Source organism: Scylla paramamosain, chromosome 10 (genome assembly GCF_035594125.1).
Source record: "Scylla paramamosain isolate STU-SP2022 chromosome 10, ASM3559412v1, whole genome shotgun sequence".
NCBI classification, from domain to species: domain Eukaryota; kingdom Metazoa; phylum Arthropoda; class Malacostraca; order Decapoda; family Portunidae; genus Scylla; species Scylla paramamosain.
The window spans coordinates 22,390,221-22,413,518 of NC_087160.1; the positions used below are offsets into that span (position 1 = coordinate 22,390,221).

A 23,298-nucleotide genomic window follows, 5' to 3' on the forward strand; every position below is an offset into this window, starting at 1 on the left:
TCCTTGTAAACAAAAAAAATGAAAACTACTACTTGCATTGCTGAATTATTGAGATAAATCGTCAATATGATGATGGAGGAAAGTACAGTGCCTCGCTAATGTTACACTTACTGATGCTGAAAACTTGCTGGATATTTAGTTTGGTTTTTATTTATTGCTGAAATTCGTATTAATTGAAGTATACGTATAATCTCAAACCTTGATGTCAGTATGTATGTTTTACCAATATTATGCCTAATATTTTTTCCAGTGCTGCTTTCTGTATATTCCAGTACCATACAACAAGATTTTAATTCTTCCTAATTATCATGAAAAGTTAAATAGATTTTATTTTAATACAGTGTTGCATTACTTGAGTTCCTTCTTACTACTTTAGAATAATTCTTGTTGACACCATTCTGATGACTGCAAGATGAACTCCCTTATTTTGCTTCTGTATATCAAAATTCTATAACAACAACCTAGTATATCCAGTTTAACTGTTACTTATTTATGACCAATAATAAGCACAAACTCTTGCTCACACCTGTATATCATATAACTTCCAGAAATGTTTATTTAATTTTGTTTTCTAACATTCGTCTTATCACAGTCATCATCATTTTCCTTGGCACTGCAACATCTGTATCTTCAATATCTTTTACTATACCATCTTCAGACAAATTATTTACTCTTCTTTTACTTCTCAGCTCTTCTAGAACTCTCGTTTTATAAGAAAAGTGTTAGTTTCCTTAATAATTCATATGCTATCGATATGCTGTGACTAGCCCCAGTCATATATATATATATATATATATATATATATATATATATATATATATATATATATATATATATATATATATATATATATATATATATATATATATTTTTTTTTTTTTTTTTTTTTTTTTACACGCCACAACATGTCATATCACGCTTCTCATCTACTTGCACCACATCCTGCCACCTACGCAATCCACTGACCACCACCGCCAACGCCAGCTCTGCTCCGTGCAATGCCGTCTGGCCTTGCCATGCCGTGCTGCAGAGTCTCTGAACGTAACGTGATGACACGCGCCAGTCGATTTCGCTCTCCAGCCGGCATGGCATTATGGAACGGACACGAAGCATTGTGAAAAATAAGAAGGCAACTAGGGAGACGGGAGAGAGCTCAGTCGGTTGTTGTAGCATTAGTGAGTGGAGTCGGTTGGCAGCGTGTGAGTCTAGGTGCGCTGCAGTGGAGTGTTCAGCAGCTCGATGTGGATTGGCCCAAAGTTAGCGATCTCGTCCTGCAGTGGTCCGATACTTGGATTTTCCCGAGAGGTTAGTGTTCTGATCAATTAGGTAAGTCCCTCAAGTTTTGCTTACTCCTCGCAGCTCTGCAGTGGATATCTTAACATGATATCTTTGTTGTAAGTGTTATTTTGTGAATTAGCTTGTTGTTGTTGTTTTTCTTAGCTTTCGTTGTTGTGTGTCCATGTCGTTACCAGGTTGCATCTTGGTATGGATTATTTACGACAGTCCTTGTTTTGCACATTATAAATCGTTTATTTGTTACTCTTAACTGTTGGCGATGTTTCAGCGTTCAGGCAAACCTAGCATTTTTCTTCCCTCTTCGTCCCCAATCTCCTGGAAAAATAGAGTTGGGTAAAAAAACAAATGCTTACCTTATACAACATCTAAGTATAGAAAGCTATGCGCGCACACACACACACACCCACACACACACACACACACACACACACACACACACACACACACACACACACACACACACACACACACACACACACACACACAAACACACACATACACACACAAACAAACACACGTAAGCCTCATGCACTGCAACATTGATTCGTTGTGTTGGTTTAACAACTACAAGACTCTCAGCCAACCAGAATGAACCTCGGGAAATAAGGCGCGGTTTTGCGTGTCAAACGAATCGATCCTGAGGTATAAGCCATGCACCGGGTGGTTTCCTTGGCTTTTTCCCAGAAACAATGAGCAAGACATGAAGTTAAACAGTCATACTATGTAGAGATAGATAGATGAATAGATAGATAGATAGATAGATAGATAGATAGATAGATAAGTACATAGATGGATAGATAGATAAATAGACAGACAGACAGACAGACAGACAGATAGATAGATAGATAGATAGATAGACAGACAGATAGATAGATAGATAGATAGATAGATAGATAGATAGAAAGATAGATAGATAGATAGATACAGTAAGGGAAAAGAAGAAAAATACATATACAAAAAATGCGTGTAAAAGAAAGAAAGAAAAAATGAATACATAAAGTGCAACAGGAATGTAAAATATCCATGTATGGAGTATGCTTCACATGTCTGGGGGGGTTCCACTCATACTGCTCTTCTAGACAGGGTGGAATCAAAAGCTTTTCGTCTCATCAACTCCTCTCCTCTAACTGATTGTCTTCAGCCTCTTTCTCATCGCCGCAATGTTGCATCTCTAGCTGTCTTCTACCGCTATTTTCAAGCTAACTGCTCTTCTGATCTTGCTAACTGCATACCTCCCCTCCTCCTGCGGCCTCGCTGCACAAGACTCTTCTTTCTCTCACCCTTATTCTGTCCACCTCTCTAATGCAAGAGTTAACCAGTATTCTCAATCATTCATCCATTTCTCTGGTAAACTCTGGAACTTTCTGCCTGCTTCTGTATTTCCACCTTCCTATGACATGAATTCCTTCAAGAGGGAGGTTTCAAGACACTTATCCTATAATTTTTGACTACCGCTTTGGAGCCTTTTCTGGGGCTGGCATCTCAGAGGGCTTTTTTTTTTCTTTAATTGGATTTTTGTTGTCCTTGGCCTGTGTCCCTTCTACATAGAAAAAAAAAATAAGAATACAAGATGGTAGATGAATTAAACAAAGATACCATTGACAGGCTCTTTTGGGACATTGGTGTGAGTTACGTTGGTGGCAGATTAGACAAAGAGTGTGTTTTTACGTAAGAGTGGGCACTGGTCGAGGACTGCTGAGGTGCCAGTCCCCAGAAGGAAAAGAACCAGAAAGCATCACTCCAAATTAGAGAAGGGTGATTAAACTTTCAGTATTTACACAATCCTGAGCCTCAGTGGGACTAACCCGTTTTTAATCGGTGTTTTTTTTTGTTTATTTGTCCTCCGGCGGTTGGCCATGTGAAGCTAAACTGCAGGCCAGGTCTCATGAACTCAGCCACGCAAAGCAGCCTTACCGCAAACCAGAACTAATTCACTTTTCTTTATTATTTTCATCTTTCTCATAATCTGTGTGAAAAAAAAAAAATCCCAACTGTGTAAATCCGACTCTCTCTCTCTCTCTCTCTCTCTCTCTCTCTCTCTCTCTCTCTCTCTCTCTCTCTCTCTCTCTCTCTCTCTCTCTCTCAACCCATCTAATCTTGCATTTAGAGGTCTTTCCAATCCTACATTTCCTGTCCAGCACACGGAGAGAAGACTGCATAACTGAATACGCTCACCTTAGTTCGATCCTGTACAAGTTTGAAGCAAATAGAATGAATGAGAGAGAGAGAGAGAGAGAGAGAGAGAGAGAGAGAGAGAGAGAGAGAGAGAGAGAGAGAGAGAGAGAGAGAGAAGGTTCTGCCGGAAGGAAAGCACGTTGCGCGATCGTAAAGGATGATCATGAGGGAAAGGATAGTCAGTATTGTAGATAACAAAAAAGAAAAAAAAAAAAAAACACTCACTGGTGTAGATAATAAATGAACGTTGATGATGTAATATCCAAGTGAGTTCTGCGAGAAAAGTGTGTCTGCTGGAGTGACGTTAACCCATTCACTGCTCTTTTTTATTAGTTCGTCTTTCCTTAATCACTCACTACTCTGATACATATCTTCTCGTCCTGCACTCACCTCCAAATGTTATACTGGCAAGAAATTTCGAACTCTGTCCATTTCCATCACTTTCTTTGCTGGCAGACGCGTGTAAGAGAGAAAAAATAAATACATTGCTTTACTGCTTTTAGTGCTGTGAATTATTGCATATCGCAGTGAAAAAAAAACTAAATAAATAACAGAGACCCTGACGAGAGGAATAAAAGGTTGATGTCGAAGTAAATTAAATGGTATGCAAAGGAAAAAGAGAGCGTCGAGCGGCGGAAATGACGAAAAGGCGGAGTCCATATTACGAAACACTATTTCTTTCATCATGACTATTTTCAAAGGTCACAAGAGGTGATTAGTCGACATCCCATTTGCGTTTTCTTCCTTTAAATGATGCGGTGGAATCCTTGTTAAATTATCACCTGAGTCACTACAGCATATTGAAAGTACGCAAAATCAGATAGTGAAATATTTGAGAATAGGGACTCAAAATCTTGGTATAAGTTTATCCCGAGAGGAAGAGGAAGAGGAAAAAGAGGAGGAGGAGGAGGAGGAAGAGGAAGAAGAGGAGGAGGAGGAGGAGGAGGAAGAGGAAGAACAGGAGGAGGAAGAGGAAGAACAGGAGGAGGAGGAAGAAAAAGAGGAAGAGGATAGATACGAGCATACAAGATCATTTGTATACGCTCCAGGAAGAAGAGGTTTATTCTTTACACGAATACAGGGCAGTGTATTAAAGGGAAGGGAAAGACAGAGTAGTGAGAGGACATGTATAATGATAACACTTATGGAGACAAGGACGAGACGACACACTTAACCGGGAACACTTTACGACGACGTTGCAAGACATAAATGATTACAAGTGGATGAATAAAGATAAAAAAAAAAAAAATCTTTAGTCTCATTTATTACGGCTTCCTTTCCATCCATACCCTTCTCCTTCTTCTCTTTCTCTTCCTCCTCGTTTCTCGCCCTCCCATCCTCCACGTCCCCTCCCGCGCCCTGCACCATCGAGCTGCAGTGTGACGTCACGCGCACACCACCATCAGGTCACGTCATGAGATACTCACTTCTCGCTTTGTCTCTCCTCGCTGCCTGCCTCGACCTCTCCCCTGAGGCTGTCATGGCGAGTATAAAGACGTAATAATTGTAAATGTAAAAGAAAAATAACGATGTGGTAACTTTACGAAGCAAAAGAAGATAGACGAAACAAGAAGACAGATAAATGAAGGAAAATAAAAAAAGATACACTAAGAAAGAGAAAGGAACAAAATATAAACATCAGTAAAAGATACACCTTTTCTGTTGTGAGTGTGCAGCTTCTCGGTCACGACAATGATATGACATGTACTGGTGCTCCTAGAAATCCGTTCGAGCAGCGCCAATAGTGGAAGTGCAACCGTATTTCACTGACACGTAAGGCGAGGTGGCGCCCGCTGGTCTCGGTTAAGTAAATTCGGGAACGTAACTTTCACTATTTTATTTTTTTTATTTTTTTTATTTCTTAATATAGACTTAGTTTCTGGGTCGTATAATCTTATGGCAGAATTGCTTTGTATCTAGCGTGATGTGAGTACCGTCTGTTGTGAATGTAGAGAGTAAACACAGCATAGGAAGAATGTTTCCGTCCTTTTTCCAGAATGTGCGGGTCAACTCACGGTGAGGGGGGGCCGTGAATCAAAATATGTCTTCAGGGATTTCCTTGTCTTCCCTCGAAAACTAAACAGAACATAATGGAAAGGAACGGAAAGCAGGTTTTGAGAACAAGAATGAGTCCGGCTTAAAATCAGTTGCAGGACTCAGACCCGAGAACTGATGAAAGAAAACGTGGAGAAGTGAGGGAGGCTAATGCAAACCTGTATGAGTAACACCAACAAACTTTTTACTGTCTGGCTGAGAAACACAAGTAATGGTAGTGGCGCCACAGTCTTCCTTTTGCTTATGGCGCCATTCTATCTTCCCTTGGTTTGTGCGCCACTCTCATCCCTTTGCTTGTGGCGCCACTCTCTCCTTCCCTTTGCTTGTGGCGCCACTCTCTTTCCCTTTGCTTGTGGCGCCACTCTCTTTCCCTTTGCTTGTGGCGCCACTCTCTCCTTCCCTTTGTTTGTAGCGCCATTCTCTTTCTTTTGTTTGTGGCGCAACTCTCTCCTCCCTTTGCTTGTAGCGCTATTCTCTCTTTCCATTGTTTGTGGCGCCACTCTTCTTTTTCCTTTTCCTTGTGGCGCCACTCTTTTCCTTTTGTTTGTGGCGCCACTATCACCTACCCTTCCGAGTAGATAGAGTCACGTAATTCCTTACTTAGATAAACAGACAGTCCTTGCTAAGTAGAAGAGCACAGACGTCACTTCCTCTGCCTTCCTCTGACGATAAAAAAAAATGAGGGTACTGTATTTTTCGAAGAAACGCGCGTACTCGTAAAAATACACTGTACTCGTAAAATACACACACACGCTACATGCATTACGTTAACACTGAAACAATAAACTATGGAAGCGTTACATTAAACACACTTCGTACTCTATATTTCTCTGATGGTAAAAAAAAAAAAAAAAAAAAAACGGAGCATAATTGTAATCGAACAAAAGAGTCAGTACATGATTTAAGCACATACACATTACATGCCAAAATTTCACATCAACGCTGGGCCAATAAATTATAGAAGCGCTACGAAATCAAAGCGTTATATCAAACACGAACATTAACTTTGTCCTATTATTGCCACAGTCACCACCATCACACGTACATACACACTCGCACGTGGCAAATAGTAAATGCAGCCAATATCTGCTGGCCAATTTGCGTGGAATCAATAATACTGAAATTAATGAACATAGGGAGAAATTACCAGAGGGGGCAGAATGGGACGCAATATATTTTTCGACTATTACCTAACATGAAAAAAAAAAAATGTGAAACTGAATGCTGAAATTTTCTATATATCGTTGTTTTTTTTTCATCAGAGAGAGAGAGAGAGAGAGAGAGAGAGAGAGAGAGAGAGAGAGAGAGAGAGAGAGAGAGAGATACGACCGCCTACTCAGAATGTAAATAAGCATATGCAAGCAAACAGGTATATACAGAGAAAATACATTACGTTCAGGACACCCACGTCACGCCTGCCAAAAAGACCCGCCTGGAAAAGGGAGGAACTGGAAAGTCAGATTATGTAAAAATGCAAATATTTCACCATTTTCAAGCACACGGGAAAGGTGCAGTGCGAAGAAATAAGCTGGCGATACTGGAAGAGCCGCCAAAGTGATGAAGCCGGCAGCTTGTGGATTCTGAGCTGGAGAACGACGAATATATGATGTTCTCTTCGGTTCTCAGTGGAATCAACTGCCTCATTTAGGTTAGTGCTGGTCTTTTGCTGCGGCCTTATTTTCCTTGTAGGCTACCTGGTGCATTGCTGTCCCGTTTTACTTCTTACGTTCTCTTCTGTAATGTTTCTGGTGGTTATCAGGGGGATCGTCAACGGGTGTAGCAATGCGTGGCAGCAGGAAAGTGAATTGACATGGGGAAGGTGTTTGAGGTGACTGTATTTATAATATTACTACTAGACAATGTTTTGCATAGGCACCTGTTATTTTATATACACTTAACTTTTGTACTACAGTCTCTGGCACATTTTCGCAGTGTAGAAATATGTGTAGTAATACATAGCAATAAGAAAGTGAAGCAATTTAGAAAAGGTGTTTTAAGATATCACTTCCAACGTTTTCGCTCCCAGATACTTTCCTGGTACGTATAACTTTTGAGGCAATTTCTTTTGCGGCATTGTTTCTTCTATCCGGCAGTGGAAGGAGAGGGAGGACTAAGAAGGTTTATGGATGCAATGGAAGAAGACGTGCTTGTAATGAGTATGACGGAGGACAGCGCAGAAGACTAAGGGTGTCGAAGATGAAACGATGCGGCGACAAATAGTGGGAGAATCAGAAACTCTATCAAATATCTAAGCATCCTAGAAAAGATAAAATCAACCTTCTTTTTTATTATGTTTTCTTCGTGTGTTCTTGTAGACTGTCTCCTGCAGGGCTGTGAATGTTAGCAGAGGGTGACCATGGCGATGAAAAGGTTAAAGGTCATAAACGTGAGGAAAATATTACGCGCTTCGGGGCGAGTCTGTGTGAATGAGTCAGTTGTTTGGTTGTCATTCCAGGATGGCTGAGGCTGAAGGTAAAACAAAAGGTGGAAGTTTTATTTATTGTTCTATATTTTTATTTATTTGTATATTTCTTTGTTTCAAGGAGAAATCAGATTTATTATTTATTTCAATTCATTTATTTCATCTATTTTCTTTTTTTTTTTTGTGTCAAGGAGAACACTGACCAAGGGCAGAAAAGAGGAAAAGAGGTCTGATTCGCTCGCCACTCCACAAGAAAAGGTTAAAGAAGAGAGAGAGAGAGAGAGAGAGAGAGAGAGAGAGAGAGAGAGAGAGAGAGAGAGAGAGAGAGAGAGAGAGAGAGAGAGAGAGAAATGTGTGTGAGTTCAGTAGCAGTTATTGTAGGATTTGTTTCACTAAGAAGGATGACAAATGATCCACTTCCATTGCCATATTTATCTACTTATTTATTTATTTTTATTTTTTAGCAGGGCACGATTCACAAACCCAAACCAAGGTAGTGGTGGTGGTGGTGGTGGTGGTGGTGGTGGTGCCTTTTTAGAAAATGTATTCATCATAGATTTAAGTATTTCCAAGAAGCATTGGGAATATGTTTGGGAATAAGTTCCTGAAAAGCATAAACACACACACACACACACACACACACACACACACAGACAGACACACCCTACCCCTTCCCCCAACGTACATCCACTGCCTGAATATCACTTAGAATGCAGAATGGCAAATAATGACAAGAAATACCTTCCCAGCGACAACACGGTATTGGGTTTATTCGCCTCAGGATCGAGATGAAAAGTTAAAAGTTTTCAAGGAGTAGTATAAAAACAGCCACCAAGTTTTCGGAAATGTTGTCCAGTGTATAGCTACGAAGAAAACAAACTTTCGGATCCCTTAAGTGGTTTACTAAGTTTGCCGAATGGTGGGCGGTTGTGTCGGGGGCCTATTGGTGGTGGTGGCTGTGGTCGTTGTGGCTGTAGCTGACTGTGCCGACCCTTGAGGAGAGTAACATGGTAGGGAATAAATAGTACAGGTTATTCATCAGTCGGTCTTTCAAAAACCACTTAATAAAGATCAACTAACCCTTTGCAGTCTCCTAATTTCTTTTCTTTTTATCTTCTTTTATTTATGTTTACACGGCACCGAAGAAAACACAGAAGTGGGACTGAGAATATATAAAAAGTTTGCTAAGTGGTGGTGGTGGTGGTGGTGGTGGTTATGGCCGTGGTAGACTGCGGCGGTTCTTGAGGAGTGAAATATGGTTGAAAATACTAGAAGTCAGTTTTCATGGTCAGTCTTTCAGGAGCTGCCTAGATCAACTGGCCTTTTGCAGTATTGTAATTTTTCTTCTCCTTTTCTTTTCCTTATGTTTAGTCAGTACAGAAGGAAACACAGAAGTGGAAATGAAAAATAAACAAGAGGGTGGAAGGAAAACTGAGCACAATCATCAGAAGAGGAAGAAGTAGCTGTGGGTGTTGTCTTTCGATGCACTGTTTCATGAATAATTTTTACTGATAACGTAAGAGTGGAAGAACAGGATAAGGAAGACAGAGAAATAGATGGAGGGATGAGGTAAAAAGATTTGCCTGGGGCGGCCTGGAATAGAGAGGCAGACGACAAAAAAAAAAAAGAGTAAAGCTCAAAGAGGCTTAATGTCCAGGATTATAAAGTCTATTGGCAGTGGTGACGATAGTGATGATATTTATCTAACACGTCACTTTTTTCTTAATCCAGGCCATCCCGAGGCGACAGGAGAACCACCAGGAGAGAATGAAAATGAAGCGGGCGGCGAGGTGAGGGCGTGACGTTGTGGCGGTGTGGCGTGTTGATGGCAGAGTGGAGGCAGCATGGTGCGGGTGGCGAGGCTGCGGCTCTCCTTCCTGTGGCTGGTGGGGGCGGGGCTCTTCCTGGCGGCTGGGCGAGGCGTGTGGTCTTCCCTGGTTGCTACCCTCGACAACTACCTCAGCCAGCACGTCAGTTATGGCTTCCAGGAGGACATGCCGGTGGGTCTGTCCATCACCACCAAACGTGAGGTGTCCACCGTGCCTCTCAAGTCGATGGGCAAGTCGTCAGGTGAGAGAGGTCCTCAGCAGGGCGGCAAGGGCGATAAGATTGTACTGTTCTGGACATCGTGGTTCGGCAAGTCGTGGTGGGTGCGGCTGGGCGGCGGCATGGACCTGGGGGCGGCGCAGTGTCCGGAGACTCGATGTGTGTTCACCCATGACCGCTCCACGCAGCACGAGGCCGCCGCGGTGCTCTTCCAGGTGAGGCCACGCCACTGAGCGATCTTCTTGTTTTTATTATTTTTTTTTTCTCATTCCTTTTTCTCTGTTGTCCCTGCACCACACACAGACCAGTCACGGATGCAAGGTAAATATCGAGCCACACATGCCTCGTTTTTTCTTGATTCCTCCTCCTCATCCTGCTCCTCCTGGCCTTTGTTCGCGACTTTACCTTTTAACTGTGATATGCAACAATTCACACAATTAAAAGCAATGCATGGAATATTTACAAGGATGTACAAGCAAGAAAGGGATAAAAGAATAGATTTTGCAATTTCTAGCTTGCACAATGTTTGGAGGTGGCTATAAAACAAGAAAAGATGTCTTAGAGTGGCTAGTAATTGAGATAAGGTGTCTCAAGTTGCAGTGAAAGGGTTATTATTGATATCATGATTAGGTTTCCACTCAATTACAATGACTCCGTTTGTCTCACGGATTGTTAATCACTTTTGGCTTTCAAGGAATATTCTCAAAGGCAATAGAGATGATTGGTCTGGTTCTTGTGGTGTTTTCTTCACATTGATGGTACAAGGTAATTGTTAAACTATCACTAGAATCATGAGAACATCCTTGAATAGCCCAGTAGCCTCCTCCACTAAGTACAGTTAGAATGAAGTGACACGTAGAAATGGTTTAGAATGAGAATCTCTGTGACAGTCATTGGATACTTGAAATATTTCACATTTTTTGTTTTATAATAATTTCGAGCGACGTTTTCTTGTTTCCTAGTAATATTTTCGAGTACTATTGGTCGCTAAGCATTCGCCATCTCTCTCTCTCTCTCTCTCTCTCTCTCTCTCTCTCTCTCTCTCTCTCTCTCTCTCTCTCTCTCTCTCTCTCTCTCTCTCATAGTCTCAGGGCGTTGATGTGCAAGACTTCCCCCGTGGGCGCGAGTGGTGGCAGCGGTGGGTGTGGGTCCACGTGGAGGCACCGCCCGCTTCTGCCGCCGCCTACCGCAAGCTTCACGACCGCTCCCTGGTGAGGACTGACGCAGGAGGAGGAGGAGGAGGAGGAGGAGGAGGAGGAGGAGGAGGAGGAGGAGGAGGAGGAGGAGGAGGAAGAGGAGGAGAAGGAAGAGGAGGAGGAGGAGGAGGAGGAGGAGGAGGAAGAGGACGAAAAACTAGACCACTTTCAGAGTAAATACGAAACGTAAGAATAATATGATGTAATATGTAATAATAGAATACCATGAAATAACATTGCAGAATATACAATATAATACTCAAATATACACGTCTTCCTCCATCTCTTCCTCCTCCTCTTCCTCTTCTTATTCCCTTCCCATGTTTTTTATTAAATTTTTCCCCATTCACGTTCCCCTGGTTTCCCTGCGCCACACACGGATCAGTCACGGCTGCAAGGCAGACATCGACCCACACATTGTTCTTTTTTCCTTGATTTTTCTCTTTAACTGCGCATCTCCTTACTCCTGCCTTCTTCTCCTCCTCATTCTGCTCCTGGACTTTGTTATCATCGTCCTCGTCCTTCCCCATCACCTTCTTATGCTTATCTTTGTCTTCTTCATCTTTCTTACTGTCCTCGACCCGTTCTCTCTTTCTCGTCGTTGTCCTGATCATCGTCGTCTTCTTTGTACTCGACGACCAAACACTCTTGTTCGTCTGCGTTCTCTTTCTTGTCGTCTCCATCCTCCAACTTTATTTCCCTCTCTACCTACGTCTATTCTTCCTCCTTTTCCACGTCCTTGTGGTCCTCTTCGATTGGTCTTACAGCGCCTCTTGCTGCTGCTGCTGCTGCTGCTGCTGCTGCTGCTGCTGCTGTTGCTGCCGCCGCTGCCGCAGCCTCCGCCGCTGCTGCAACCGCCGCCGCCGGCGCTGCTGTTGTGTTGCTAAGGCTGGTGCTATTGCTGCAGGTGCTCCTCTTTCTCTTCTTCCTCCCCCATTTCCTACTCCTCTTCTTCCTCCTCCATTTCCTACTCCTCTTCCTTCCCCTCTTCGTTATTGCTCTCTTTCTCCTTTTCTTGGCAGGTCTAACTCAGTCCCGATGTGCCAGGAAAGACGTTGAATAGTTAGGGGAGACTGACGTGCCACAAAATAAATCCTCTTAAAAGTTACCACATTTTACGCAGACTAAAGCTTGTCAAACTTTTACACCGCAAGGGAGTGATTCACGAAGCAGCGCGTCGCCGGTGTCTTGTGTGCGTGTGGCGGGGAAGTTTGCTGTATAACCGATCTGAAGACACGTGTCATTCGTTTTAATGTTGAGTGACTGACAGTGACTAATGTGCTGTTCCCGCTCATGTAAACAAAGTCAAATGGGACTATTTTTGGATTATGTCTGTAGTAATCTTTCTATGACTAATGTAGTAGTTTTGTAGGGGTAAGACCAACGATAGGAAGGAAATCTCATCCCTTCTACTTGTCCTCTGAATAGTTGCAGCATCGCCCCGCTTCTTTCAGACAATAACTAGGCGCGGGAGGGAGGTTAGGGGCGTGCAGGTTCACCTCGCCTTAGTTTCATACAAGTAACGAGGATATGATTAGGTTTAAGTGCAGAATAAAAATGTTGATTTCCTCGTTAGACTCCAAAAGTAAAGAAAAAAGCATTCTCTTACTGAATATTCTATGCCGCATCGCCTCCTCCTCATTATCTCAGAAGTTTCCTTGTGCTAGAATTTCGCTTCGTTTCATCGCCTCGTCAATGCTCTTCGCAGGATGCTTCACGTTGCCCATGTCTTCCTCATATAGATCTTTTGTTGTCCCATGTCATTATCCTTTTTTTTCTTTTTTCCTACAAAACACACGTAACACAGCCAATAATCCTGCCACTCATCTTTTAAAACTCACATCAGAACTGAGTCATGCCTTTCTCATCACACTCCTCCTCTGATGTCCACCAACACTTCTGCAGCTTATCGGATTTCCCCGTCAGTTTGTGCCGTATTTGATGCTCGTTTGTCCCCAGATTGAGATGAAGAGAAGCACTGAGAGGAGGAGCCAAGACGACAGACTGGACTTAGCTGCACTGTGCTTGGCTGGGCTGGGCTGTGCTGGCTCCTGCTCTCCTCTACCTCCTCATGCTGCTCTCCTTGGCTGCTCTGAGGCTTTTATGCTTTTTCCTTAATTCATAAGATTATTGGCACGAGCTGCTCATGACCAGTCGCCACAGCTTCCTGGAGGACGCCACCAGCACTACTTGAACTGGCCAGCCACTTCCCAGTCCCATTTTAATAGCATTTAGGTAGGGAGTTGACTTGGTGTGTGTGTGTGTGTGTGTGTGTGTGTGTGTGTGTGTGTGTGTGTGTTCCATTTTCCCCCGGATATTTGTGTCCATTAGTGCAAATTTTTCTTTCCTTCACTGTCTTTTTTCCTCTTTTCCAGGCTTCTCTTGCGTTTTCCCTCTCTTTTTCTTCTTTACTTCCATCTCGTTTTCCTCATATTTCTTCTTTTTTTCTCTGACATCTTTGTAAGTTCTTTTTTTTTCTTTTTCTTCTTTTTCCGGCTTTCTTTTTACCCTAACTTCTTTTTTATTTAATTTTTTTTCTTTTTTTCGTTACTTCCATCTCGCTTTCCTCCTCCGTTCTTATGAAATCCACTTGAGCTGGACGCCGCCTTTCTTCAGCCTCCTTTGATGTTTTTATTACTTTAGTTGGTCTTTCCCTGCCACAATTCGCCGTCCAACATTTACTCGTACATACATTTTTTCCTTCCGTAATCTCATTTTTGCTCCACCCTTTCATCTCTTTGAATTTTCTACGTCACATACCAGCGCACGCCTGACCATCACCCAATACCACAGCGATCACCAGTGTCTTGTATAATTCCGTAACTCCTTCAGCACCACGCTTACTTTTGCCTCACTGTTTGTTTATATCTGAGTACACACTTTTTACTATGGCCAGTATTCTCAAACGCTTCATTTTCTCATAAGGGCAGTTTTCAGAGGCTGGAAAGGGGATTTATAGGGTTTTCATGAATGTTCTTTTTTTTTTTTTTATTGATGATGCAGTCTTGTTAAACTATCATTAGAATGGTAGATGGTGAAGGGAACGCGGGAAATTAGTCAGACATAAAGTATTCGCTCCTCAGCAAGTGTTCCCTTCACCACTATCTCCAGTTTGTCACAGTGTCCTCACATAAGACTAGGATCATAAAAGAACATCCCTGAAGGTCCTCACAACTTCCCCTAGTGCCTGCTGGAAGAAGTCGAGACAAAGACGACAGGACATTTTGAGAATGCTGTCCTATTTTTGCAGTTCCTTTTAATACTCATTCAATTACGCACAGTACCAAACATATTACATAACAAGAATGCTAACAAGTCAGTCCACAACTTAAACTACAAACAGTCCTGGGTAAAAACAGATTAAAAAAACATACTGAAAACTGAAAGGAAATCTTACCTGCAGGAGGAAGCCGCCCCTCGGAACCTAAGCAGTCTCTTCAACTGGACCATGACTTACCATCCCGCGTCAGATGTCCTGGAGCCTTACGGGGCCCTGCTGCCACTGCCTGACCGAGGAGAAGGACGCTCCACAACCAGTCCTGCTACCTCCACCTCCACCTCAGCAGGCTCCACAGTCCCTCCACCACATAACAATCTTTCCTCACCTCTTCGCCCCACCTTCCTCAACTCCTCCAGCTCCCCTTACGTGGCCTACCTCTCCGCTCTTCGCCTGGGAAAAACTCTGCCTCGCTTGCTTCCCCTTGGCTGGTCCCACTATGTCGACAGGGAAGTAGGTACGTGTGTACGTGTATGTGTATGTTTGTAGAAAAATATAAACATATGTATCCTTTTGTTCGTGGGCGTATGTACCCAAAGCGATACTCCCCTGCTACAAAATGCTGCTAATTGTTTCCTAATGGCTCAGTGCCCAAGGGGAGGGAGAGGCGGGGGAAGGTCAGAGTCCTCATTGCCGGGGAGCAAATAGTCACCCCTCGCCACCCGGAGCTAATCTATACGCAAATGTAGGCTTCTCTCTCAGTGCAGGAAGCCTCTGCGCTATCTGACTGGCGAATTCCTTTTTTAGCCAGAGCGGCGGTCCCAGGTGGCTGGGATACACTCGGGCTTGAAATTATGCTCGTCCCATTTTCACGTTCCCTCACCGCTGCATGGTAGAGATGTGCGGCAAAGGCTCCTGCTCGCCGCCCACTCGCATCTGAGTGCAGGGCGAGTGGTGATGCACGGCTCGCACTGCTCCATTGGCCCACTGAAGGATGAAAGGACATTTTTCTATCTTTTATTTATTTATTTTTTTTATTTATTTATTTATTTTCTAGAAACTGGGTTGTGTATATTTCAGTTGTTTATTTGCGTGATTTCCATGAGCCTCTTAATCTAGTGGATGGCTTGCCTTGTTATCTATGGCGCCTCACACGCGGAGTCCGCGTCGTGGCAGCGGTGCACAGCCCACCCGGCTTGTTAGACTGAAGGTTGAAACGTGAAGACAGGACGCTGATGAAGCAATGAGGTACTGAAACTTTTTAAAAGACGGGGAGATAAGAGCAAAGAAGATAACAACGTGGAGTCTAACACCTTGCAGTTTCAGTAACTCTGCAAAGAAAAGCGTAGGAAAGAGGTGTGCGTGAAACACACACACACACACACACACACACACACACACACACAAATGACGGCTAAGTGTATTAATGTGGATTATTCCCAGCAGACCAGTCGGGGGATTCCTGGGAAGCCTTCCTGGAGCGGCCTCGTCTGGTGGCGTGGATGTCCTCCCACTGCCACACCATCTCCCGCCGCGAGGACTACGTGAGGCGCCTCCAACTGCACGTTCCTGTGGACATCTACGGCGCGTGTGGCCCCCTGAGGTGACTGTCTTCTTTACGAAACACAGGAATGTTTCTATATTTCTGATGAGACGAATATTTTCCAAGGTGTATCAGAAGTATTGGGAGGAAAGTCTTGTGTAGCAAAACTCAAGGAATTCGCTTTGGATATATTATGCTTAGATTTACTTCCTCTTGTTTCTAATGCACAGAATTTTATTTATGACCCCTGCATATGGTTCCTGGCTCCTTGATACACGGCCAGGTGCAGCAGGAGGGAGGAGCACCGTGGTGATAGGTGTTGGCGGCAGGTGCTTGGACCCAAATACCTCTTCTACTTGGCCTTCGAGAACGCCCTGTGTGACGCTTATGTGACGGAAAAGCTGTGGAGGCCGCTAGTGCACGGCCTGGTGCCCGTAGTGCTGGGGGGCGCCAACTACACGGCCATCCTGCCACCCAACTCCTACATCGACGCCGTCAGCCTCACGCCACGCCAGCTGGGCCATTTTTTGCGCCGCCTTCAGAAGACGCCTCAAGAATATGCTGAATACCATTTGTGGCGGGCTTTTTGGAAGCCGACGCTGAGACCGCCCCTGTGTGAGCTGTGCCTCAGACTGCATGGCAAGGTGAAGGGGACCACTCAGCGGGACCTGGCGACTTGGTGGCGGGCGGCGAGCCAGTGCCGCGCTCCGGTCTGGACCTGGGCGTGAAAATCTTGCCTTCACTCTCCCTCCCTCGCTTAGTACTGCTGTTCTGTGCCTCCGACAAGATGCAACATTTCCTCGTACAGGCGCGGCAACAAAAGTTGCTTGCACGTATATTTTGAAGACTTCTTTTTTACCATTGCATTGAGAGATATTTTAGTGAATAAATGTATCACATTTGATGTATGAAAGGGCACTGGAGATGAAATCCTCAGTGTATGACAAGCGGTGATCACTGACTGGCTCAGCGACACAGCCCTGCCTCTTCACCTTACCTCACCTCACCTCAACCCGCTTGCAGCACAAGGAAATAAGGAACGTTGTTAGGTGACCATTGTATATCCTTCCCCTCCTCCTCCTCCCCCTCCTCCTCCTCCTCCCCCTCCTCCTCCTCTTCATGTTTGACGCCTTGTCCTGGGAAGCGTCCTGCAAGAGAAAGTCATGGCAGGAACCCTTTCATGAATTTAATTCTTTTTATCCCGCTTTCTTGCAAATTGTTACGTTTAGATATACTCAGACTTTTCCATTCTTGTTTCATTCATTAAGAAAATTAGAATTCTCTGGTTCACGTGTATTCTTAACCTTATTCATATATATATATATATATATATATATATATATATATATATATATATATATATATATATATATATATATATATATATATATATATATATATATATATATATATATATATATATATATATATATAATTTTTTTTTTTTTTTTTTTTTTTTTTTTTTTTTCAGAGAACCATCTCAGACAACCCTCCAGTCTGACAGACGATGTAATGATCTCACACAAACTGTTTATTGTCTTTTTTGCTGTTCTAAGGTTTCAGATTATCTTGACCACTCGTTATGTTCAGTGCGTTGGGGCCGCACTGGTCCATTCATAGAAACACTGAGAAAGTGATTTATAGGTGAGACAATCATTAGCTATGAGAGGCCTTATTTGGATTGGGGTATTCAGCTCATAACAGGGAGAACTGGACAAACCGTAGATTTCTGGGCCATAGCTATCGTCAGGTTCCAAGATTATTTTAAGTTTTTCGTAGTTCGTATTCCCGTTTAGCGTTGACAATGAAAGGTCAAAACGAGCAGTGGTAATGATATGAACGCATCCTAGTTAGGCAGTGATGCCTAACTGGCATCACTGCGGCTACTGGCTCACTGCGGCGATGCTTCTCTTATTTCTTTTGCCTCAAGGCCTGCCTATCCAAATATCTGTCCCTGTCCTTACTTACGGACTTGAAATACTCGGGCAGTTAGAAAGGTTTTTGAGAGTAGCCATTTCCATTTGTAATGTCCGTCCTCCTCTAGATGTAAACAAACATTATTTGGTGGTTACTGGCAACTCCGTACTCAAGAAACTAGTCTGCTGTAACCATATGGAGATAATGACGCTGTACGTAGATACTAATTTGACAATGAAAATGTTGGGAATATGAAAGTTACACTGTATGAATTCTAAAAGATACGAGGAAAGCAAATAATAAGAATGACACTGATGAAGAAAAACGAGTATGAGAGAGTGGCGCCGTTACTAATGCAAGATTCCCGAGTGAGAACATCATCAGTAGTGTTTACAGAAAGTCTTGTTCGTGTCTCTACGGCCAGTCTCCTCATTTCTCTTCAGCGTAGTTTACGTAAGCCACAGTTCTCCTCTCCATGTTTGTTAATGCAAGATTAATTTCTGGTGTACATAAGACAGTTACTTTTATGAAGATTGGTCTGTGTGGTATGAAGTGTTCCCATCAAATCACCCGCCTCCGCCTCCGTGTCCTGCTTCCCCCTCCTCCGGTGTCTTGTGAGAATATTTTACGTATCTGTCTCCTTTAGTCTCGGCACTCCGGACTCGCGGGGTCTTGATAGGGGCCCACGTTGTCTTAAAGTTGTGCTGCTTACCCTCTGACCCTTCTCCGTCTGGGAAAATCTCCTTATTTACAAAAAGGAAAACTTCTGCCGATCTTATCAGGGATTCTCTCTCAAAAAAAAAAAAAAAAAAAAAAATCTTCACGTCATCACCATATTGCCTTGACTGATATATGCATCGCGTGTCGGCTTTCAGCGCTGTATATTTTGATTCCGATCCTCACTAGTTCTGCTGCGTGGAAATAAAAATCTGTGGATCTGTGTTTGTAATATGACAACGACAACGCGCCTTTGTTCCACGCCTCAGTCACTGTTCCGCCAATCCATCAGCGAACATCCAGGTTTTCCTTTTTATGCATGACACACTGCTCTTATTTTGTAACCGACATCATAGTGGCTGTAGAGTAAGCCTTATTCTAAAGAGTTTTCCTTATCCTTCAAGACACTTTACGATGTCATTTTAAATTTGCTTTTGGACTGTCTTAAGGGACTGGCACCCACAGTGAACTTACGTTTTTCAGTTGCATCCCTTAGCTAAATTTCTTTTACATAAAACGGTTAATCTTACTAACAACTCCGAGTCACGTATAACAATGAAGCTTACATATAATGCAGGACACACTGCGGCCTTGCTGTAAATGTATAAATCTTTTGGGCACGAGTCTTATATGGCTGTAATAGCTCCGAGAACGTGCGGCGTCTTTGAGTTTCCTTAAGTCCAGCGAGTTCTGCATCACTCCATCAACTGAGCCTAAACTGCGATCGTTCGTGTGTTTGTTTACAGGCATAAAGTGGAATAAATAGATAAGTAAATAAATAAGTAAGTATACAAATAAATTAGTAAAGGAGTAGGTATGCTTCCTTTCCGCTATAAGCTGTCAGTATGAGCACAATCTAGGTTTACACTCGAGTCTCCACCTTACTCTTCCTCAAATGCGAATTACACTGTGCTCTGGCCCGCCGCCGCCACTCGCTGCGTAAATCAAACCAGACAATGAGCTCATAATGCGACGCTTGAATGAACCTCTTGATGACGACAACTTGTGACCGAACTCAGCACAGCAGGGAGAGACGCAGGTGTGGCGGAGGGCAGGACTGAAACTGCCAATGTGTGTGTGTGTGTGTGTGTGGTGGAGACAATGGAGAGAGAGAGAGAGAGAGAGAGAGAGAGAGAGAGAGAGAGAGAGAGAGAGAGAGAGAGAGAGAGAGAGAGAGAGAGAGCGTTTGTGATATAGTACTGCATAACCAGATTCGTCTGCCCATCCTGTGAGAAAATAATAAAGGAAAAATCCTATAACAAAGGGTTAAATGAACCGAGGGTTGTATTCCTTGAAGTGTTGCATCAGTTGAGTTTTTTCACCCTTTCATTACTAAAAAAATTTTCAATCCCACAATCACTTACAACGTTCTGTTCACTACAGTCCCTCAAATACTTCCTTAGCTTGGAGAAAGACGAAAGTAACCTCCTATTCTTTCTGTAGCGTCTATCCAAACAATTCTTTTTAGTGCTGAAAGTTAACAAAAGACTATAGCAGCAGAAGGGAAGAAAGAGGCTGTGAAACGCTGGGTCTGGAATGTGTATAGATGGGAATGTGGAGGCTGGCGGTGGCGGTGGTGGTGGTGGTGGTAATGGCGGCGGCAGTGGTGGAAGAAGGTAGGGCGTGTGGGTGTTGATAAGGAGAAACGGCATAGAGGAAAGGAAACTGCCTCCAGCCTTTCCTGTTCTCATCGTTCACCTCTCGACGAACACGAAATAGCTTCTCGTGCGAAGAATGGTCCTCTTAATTGATGCCATAAAGATAGAAAGCGGGAGGAGAGGAGAGGAGAGAGGCGCGTCTTCGTACCATATTCTGAAACACTTCTGCGCCGCACCACGACCTTCTTTTAAATGAAGCTGCACGGGTTTTTAAGGGTGTTTTTTTTTTTTTTTATGGTTCTAGGGACAGATTAGCTAAATTTTCTCATTATTAACAGGATAAACACTATAGAAAACCCGGCTAGTCATCTCTGTAGCCGTTCAGAATACTCTTAGTGGTGAGAGCAGTTCGTTTCTGAATACGGGCCTTACTTTGAGTCCGAGGCGAGAAATGAGAGAAACAGCGAAGGTGAAAGATCACCTACACTACGCCAGCTTTCCGTTATATAAGGAGCTTCTTAAAAATGGCTGGAAGAAATGTGTTTATACTTTCTTTTTTTTTTTTTTTTCTTATGGTTGACTTGTACGAATGCGTTTCCTTATCGGATATTTCCATTTGTTTCAGGCTGACAGGTGGGAATAGGTAGCTAGATAGGTACTCGTATATAAGTTTGATACAGGGGCTGCCACGTGTAGGCCTGGTACCTGGTTGCTTCTTGCAGTTTCCCTTATTTCCTTATGTTCCTCAGCTGTTCTAAGATGTGTATTCTCTCTCTCTCTCTCTCTCTCTCTCTCTCTCTCTCTCTCTCTCTCTCTCTCTCTCTCTCTCTCTCTCTCTCTCTCTCTCTCTCCCTCTCTCTCTCTCTCTCAATACCTAGGTCATGTTGGTTCAAGTTTTTATCCCCCCGCCTGAGTTACTTGGGGACGAAGTCATTAGGATGGTAATCAGGTGGTCGTTCGCCTAACTAATGACTCTAACGCAGCTAGGAGTCTTCGCGCTGAGTCTCCCCGCCTCGAGGCTCAGCTGACGCGTCCTGCCAACTGCTGCGAGGTGACTGGGGGACTTGCCAAGGTTCCTTTAGTGGCGTAGTGTTCTTGGTGTTTCTCCAATACTAACGAATCTTGCCAGTACCAAATCTATTGTAGCATTATCTATCTACCTGTGTCTGTCATATTACCTATCTACCAGTCTATCCATCGTATTAGCAACCTACCTATCACTTTATCTACCTGATTACCTTTCTACCTATTTTATTAGCAAGCTGCCCATCAGTTTGTCTGCCTACCTGTATCTATCTTATTACTCATCTACTTGTCTATTCATCTCACTAGCAGCCTACCTATCAATCTATCTATCTACCTATTCATTATCTAACTTTCAAACAATTCAATCAGGTCTCAGAACAATTTATCTAAAAGTTTATCGCCAAGGAATATAGATCAAATGAACCTTGCTATTACCAAATCTCTCAAAACATAATCTACCTTACCACTTAACAAGCCTTTCTTCCTGTCACATTTCTGCTGCATGCAAAGATCATAGACAGTATGGTCGTGCGTTAAGAGCTGAAGGGAACTTATCTTCTTATCAGTAGGAGCAGGGAAAGAGAAATTAACCCATTCAGTGGTCGACAGAAATTTCCCCATAAACATTTAAAATTTTAAGGCATATTTTCTTGTGCTACTGTCTCTTAAATAGTTTTGTATTATTGAAAGGACACATTTTTTTCCATTTTCCTCTTTTTTTGTGTCTGCTTGCAAATTATTATTATTTATTTTCTTTAACAGAGCCCTGAATGTTAACAAAAAGATGACCATAACAGTAAAAAAAAAATTAAGGGGGATTGTTTGGGCTGTATTTGCATGTATAACGTTTCCTATACCTCTAAACACACGCATTTAACATTGATTTTGCAGTCACAGGGAACGCCATACATGCAGGCACACACACACACACACGCACACACCAGATATCCTCCATTAAGCCCTCCTCCCCGCTGTTCCTAATGGTAAAAAGTAGCTCCCTTAAACTCTTCAAGCACGATCATATTGTCTCCGAACTTTGCGTGTCATAGAAATACAATTGAAAAAAAAAAAGTCTACGTTTTGATAGACTTGGTAATAACGAGGTTCATTTGTACTACGAGTGTATTCCACGGTGGTAAACTTAAGTGAAATTGTCATGCGCACTGATTGCATTGCTTGATAGACAGGTGTGAATAGGCAGATAGACTGACTGATAGGTGGATTGCTAATATGATAGATAATAGACAGGTAGGTAGGTAGTAAGATAGATACAGGTAAGATAGGTAAGAAGGTAGATAAATAAATAGATAGATAAATAGATAGTTAAATCGATAGAAAGAAAGGAAGATACATAAATCGATAGATAAACAGATGCTACAATTCCGTTTTCATTTGCAAATAGTTAATTCATTAGTTTCGTAATGAGATGCAGTCGCAAATTCTCTCTCTCTCTCTCTCTCTCTCTCTCTCTCTCTCTCTCTCTCTCTCTCTCTCTCTCTCTCTCTCTCTCTCTCTCTCTCTCTCTCTCTCTCTCTCTCTCATCTATTCCCCGCCGTTCAATTACAGAAGTAAATCCCAGAAGGAGCGAGCGAGAGAGAGAGAGAGAGAGAGAGAGAGAGAGAGAGAGAGAGAGAGAGAGAGAGAGAGGTAAAGTGGCATCCACGAAAGAGACACATGACACAAGCATACATCGCAAGTAAAAAAATATAATAACGCTGCCGTGTGAAAAGAGAAAACGAAAAGTGCCTGACAATAGAATGATAAAGAAGAAAGAGACACTTTTGCTTGGTATTTTCTCTCCCAAGCGATGAAATATAACCATGTTTCTTGATTAATTTAATATAATACTATAATAAAGCAGTCTCTTATTTCATTGTTACTCGTTATATCGTTAAAAAAAAAAAAATTCCAAGCATTCTAACCCTTTCACTCCCACAGTCGTCTTTTTTTTAACTCTGAGATCATTGTATTGAATATTTTGGATGGACGTAAAGAAAAGAAGAATGAGGCTATTTTTCACCCTTGCATAGGTACAGAAGTATGTATTTTTGAGAACAGTACGAAAAATAAGTCTTTTAAAAGTTATAAAT

General features: G+C 42.8%; 1 protein-coding gene across 4 annotated transcripts; it reads left to right on the top strand.

Moving 5' to 3' along the window:
- Positions 1-901: 901 nt before the first annotated feature.
- Positions 902-16,820, top strand: LOC135104373 (alpha-(1,3)-fucosyltransferase C-like). Of its 4 annotated transcripts, XM_064011733.1 has the most exons (7): positions 902-1,305; positions 8,140-8,206; positions 9,680-10,209; positions 11,080-11,205; positions 14,594-14,924; positions 15,851-16,010; positions 16,234-16,820. In XM_064011733.1, exons 3-7 carry the CDS (start codon positions 9,793-9,795, stop codon positions 16,676-16,678), a joined length of 1,479 nt encoding a protein of 492 aa, XP_063867803.1. In that variant the 5' UTR covers positions 902-1,305; positions 8,140-8,206; positions 9,680-9,792; the 3' UTR covers positions 16,679-16,820. The 4 variants fall into 4 exon arrangements, with proteins under 4 accessions (XP_063867803.1, XP_063867802.1, XP_063867804.1 ...); XM_064011732.1 differs by lacking the exon at positions 8,140-8,206; XM_064011734.1 differs by lacking the exon at positions 8,140-8,206 and having other exon boundaries at positions 15,854-16,010.
- The last annotated feature ends 6,478 nt before the right edge of the window (positions 16,821-23,298 follow it).

What these genes read in the sequence shown, in the direction of transcription:
- LOC135104373 (XM_064011733.1), top strand. Translation starts at nt 9,793, where the DNA reads ATGGTGCGGGTGGCGAGGCTGCGGCTCTCCTTCCTGTGGCTGGTGGGG. An exon ending in CCGCCGCGGTGCTCTTCCAG is followed by an intron (nt 10,210 to 11,079) that starts GTGAGGCCACGC and finishes TCTCTCTCATAG; the next exon opens with TCTCAGGGCGTTGATGTGCA. An exon ending in GGCGCGTGTGGCCCCCTGAG is followed by an intron (nt 16,011 to 16,233) that starts GTGACTGTCTTC and finishes ATACACGGCCAG; the next exon opens with GTGCAGCAGGAGGGAGGAGC.